The 1,869-nt window shown below is 37.3% G+C and overlaps 1 protein-coding gene across 1 annotated transcript; it reads right to left on the bottom strand.

Annotated features, from left to right (window-relative positions):
- Positions 1 to 450: 450 nt before the first annotated feature.
- On the bottom strand, positions 451 to 1,314 carry LOC124388793 (succinate receptor 1-like). Its single transcript, XM_046853818.1, has one exon. The coding sequence runs from the start codon at positions 1,312 to 1,314 to the stop codon at positions 451 to 453; it is 864 nt and encodes a 287-aa protein (XP_046709774.1).
- Positions 1,315 to 1,869: the final 555 nt, after the last annotated feature.

Below are 1,869 nucleotides of genomic sequence, written 5' to 3'. Positions count from 1 at the left end.
ATACATTTAAAAGCACATTCTGATCCAGTTTTTTTCTGTTAAACCACTGATCTACAAGTGCAATTAAGCTACAATGTCATAAACTGGAGCATAAGAAACTGGATATAGAAACTACTTAATTTCAATTAAAAAAATGTAAATGAATATAAATGACTGAAAAAACAAATCAATAGAAAACATCATGAATCTTAATACAAGACAGAAGATAAATGTAAACCAGTTGAATTGAAAGAAATAGTTTTGAAAAATGCATAAAATTATATATATATATATATATATATATATATATATATATATATATATATATATATATATATATATATATATATAAAGTATCCTCTATAATAGTATATCATGCATAAAATACAACATAGCTACAAGTGTAATATGCATCAAAATAAGTAGATAATAAAGTCCAATTTTTTGTTAATTGAGATTTGCTTTTGACTTCTAGGTGAATCTTCTAATCTTCTTCCACTTGTCCTGTAGGATTTCTTTAAACCTGTCTGTCATTAGGACATAAAACACAGGGTTTATGACACTGTGGAAAAATCCAATTGGCCGTACTATTATGTATGCCGTCTCGATGTAGGCCTTCGTGCACGGTGACATTTCCAACTGAGGAAGCTGTGATACGAGGCGCATGCTTCTCATGACATGTAATGGCAAGTAGAGCACAAGCAGCATGACCGCCGCAGCCTTCACAATGTTTATTGGCCTTTTGAAGGATGTCCCGAGCACTTCCTGTCTCATTTTCAGCAGAGAAACCATCCTACTGGATAACAGATACAAGGCCAGCAGTGGCAGCACATATGCAAAGGCGCCAAGCAACAAGCTGTAAAGTAGGACAGGGATGGTTTGGTACAAGCTGCCAAAATCATTACACGTGGTCCAGTTGTTGTGATTTAGGTCATCAGTAACAAAGTAAATAAGAGGAGCGAGCTCGATTGTCACCCAAATCCAGTTCAGGAAGCTGACGAGCAATGAGCCCTTTAAAGTCAAAAGAAAGTGGGTGCGTTGTGGGTACCACATCAGGAATAATCGGTCCACACCCACCCACAGCATGAAGACAATACTGGCATACAGGTTAACATGACGGCTGTAGCGAACAACAGCACATGGATTAGGGGGTAATTTTAGGTTATTCTTGTAGTTGTAGGAAAGTGCAGCTAAGGTGGCAATGCAGATGAGGTCGGAAATTGCCAAATTAAACATGTAAACATTTGTAGATTTCCAAGAAGGCAGACAGAATATGTAGACCAGGATCACAAACAGGTTGCAGAGGGAGCCAATGACAGACTCTACAGCATACATGGGGGAGAGATAGTTTTTGTAGAGTAGACTGTTGATATCAGTACAGTTGGTCACCTGCAGTTAGACAGATTATCACATTTCCACTTATTATTACTTCACATTAATACATACAATCATGATATAATTTTAAAGTAGATAGATTTGTATGTTTTAAATTAATGCAGATGTATGTTTATCATGCACAACAGCTAATTGTGACACTATGGTAATAAGATTAATGTGAAGCATGAGAAAGATTTGCAGCTATTTGAATGCATTATTCATATTCTTATTGCATATTCTTCATTACATTGACTTCTTCTTCTTCTTCTTCTTCTTCTTCTTCTTCTTTGGCTGCTTCCATTAGTGGTCGCCACAAAGGATCATCCGTCTCCATACCCCCCTGTACTGTATATCTGCCTCTTTCACACCAACTACCTGCATGTCGTCCCTCACCACATCCATAAACCTCATCCTTGGTCTTCCTCTTTTCCTCCTTCCTGGTGGCTCCATCCTCAGCATTCTCATACTGATATCCCCTATGTCCCTCCTCTGCACATGTCCAAACCATCTCAA

The sequence above is a fragment of the Silurus meridionalis genome, chromosome 7 (genome assembly GCF_014805685.1).
Source record: "Silurus meridionalis isolate SWU-2019-XX chromosome 7, ASM1480568v1, whole genome shotgun sequence".
Classification (NCBI taxonomy): Eukaryota; Metazoa; Chordata; class Actinopteri; order Siluriformes; family Siluridae; genus Silurus; species Silurus meridionalis.
Note: the sequence above shows the minus strand (reverse complement) of the source record. Positions and strands in the feature narration are given on the sequence as shown.

What these genes read in the sequence shown, in the direction of transcription:
- LOC124388793 (XM_046853818.1), bottom strand. Translation starts at nt 1,314, where the DNA reads ATGTATGCTGTAGAGTCTGTCATTGGCTCCCTCTGCAACCTGTTTGTG.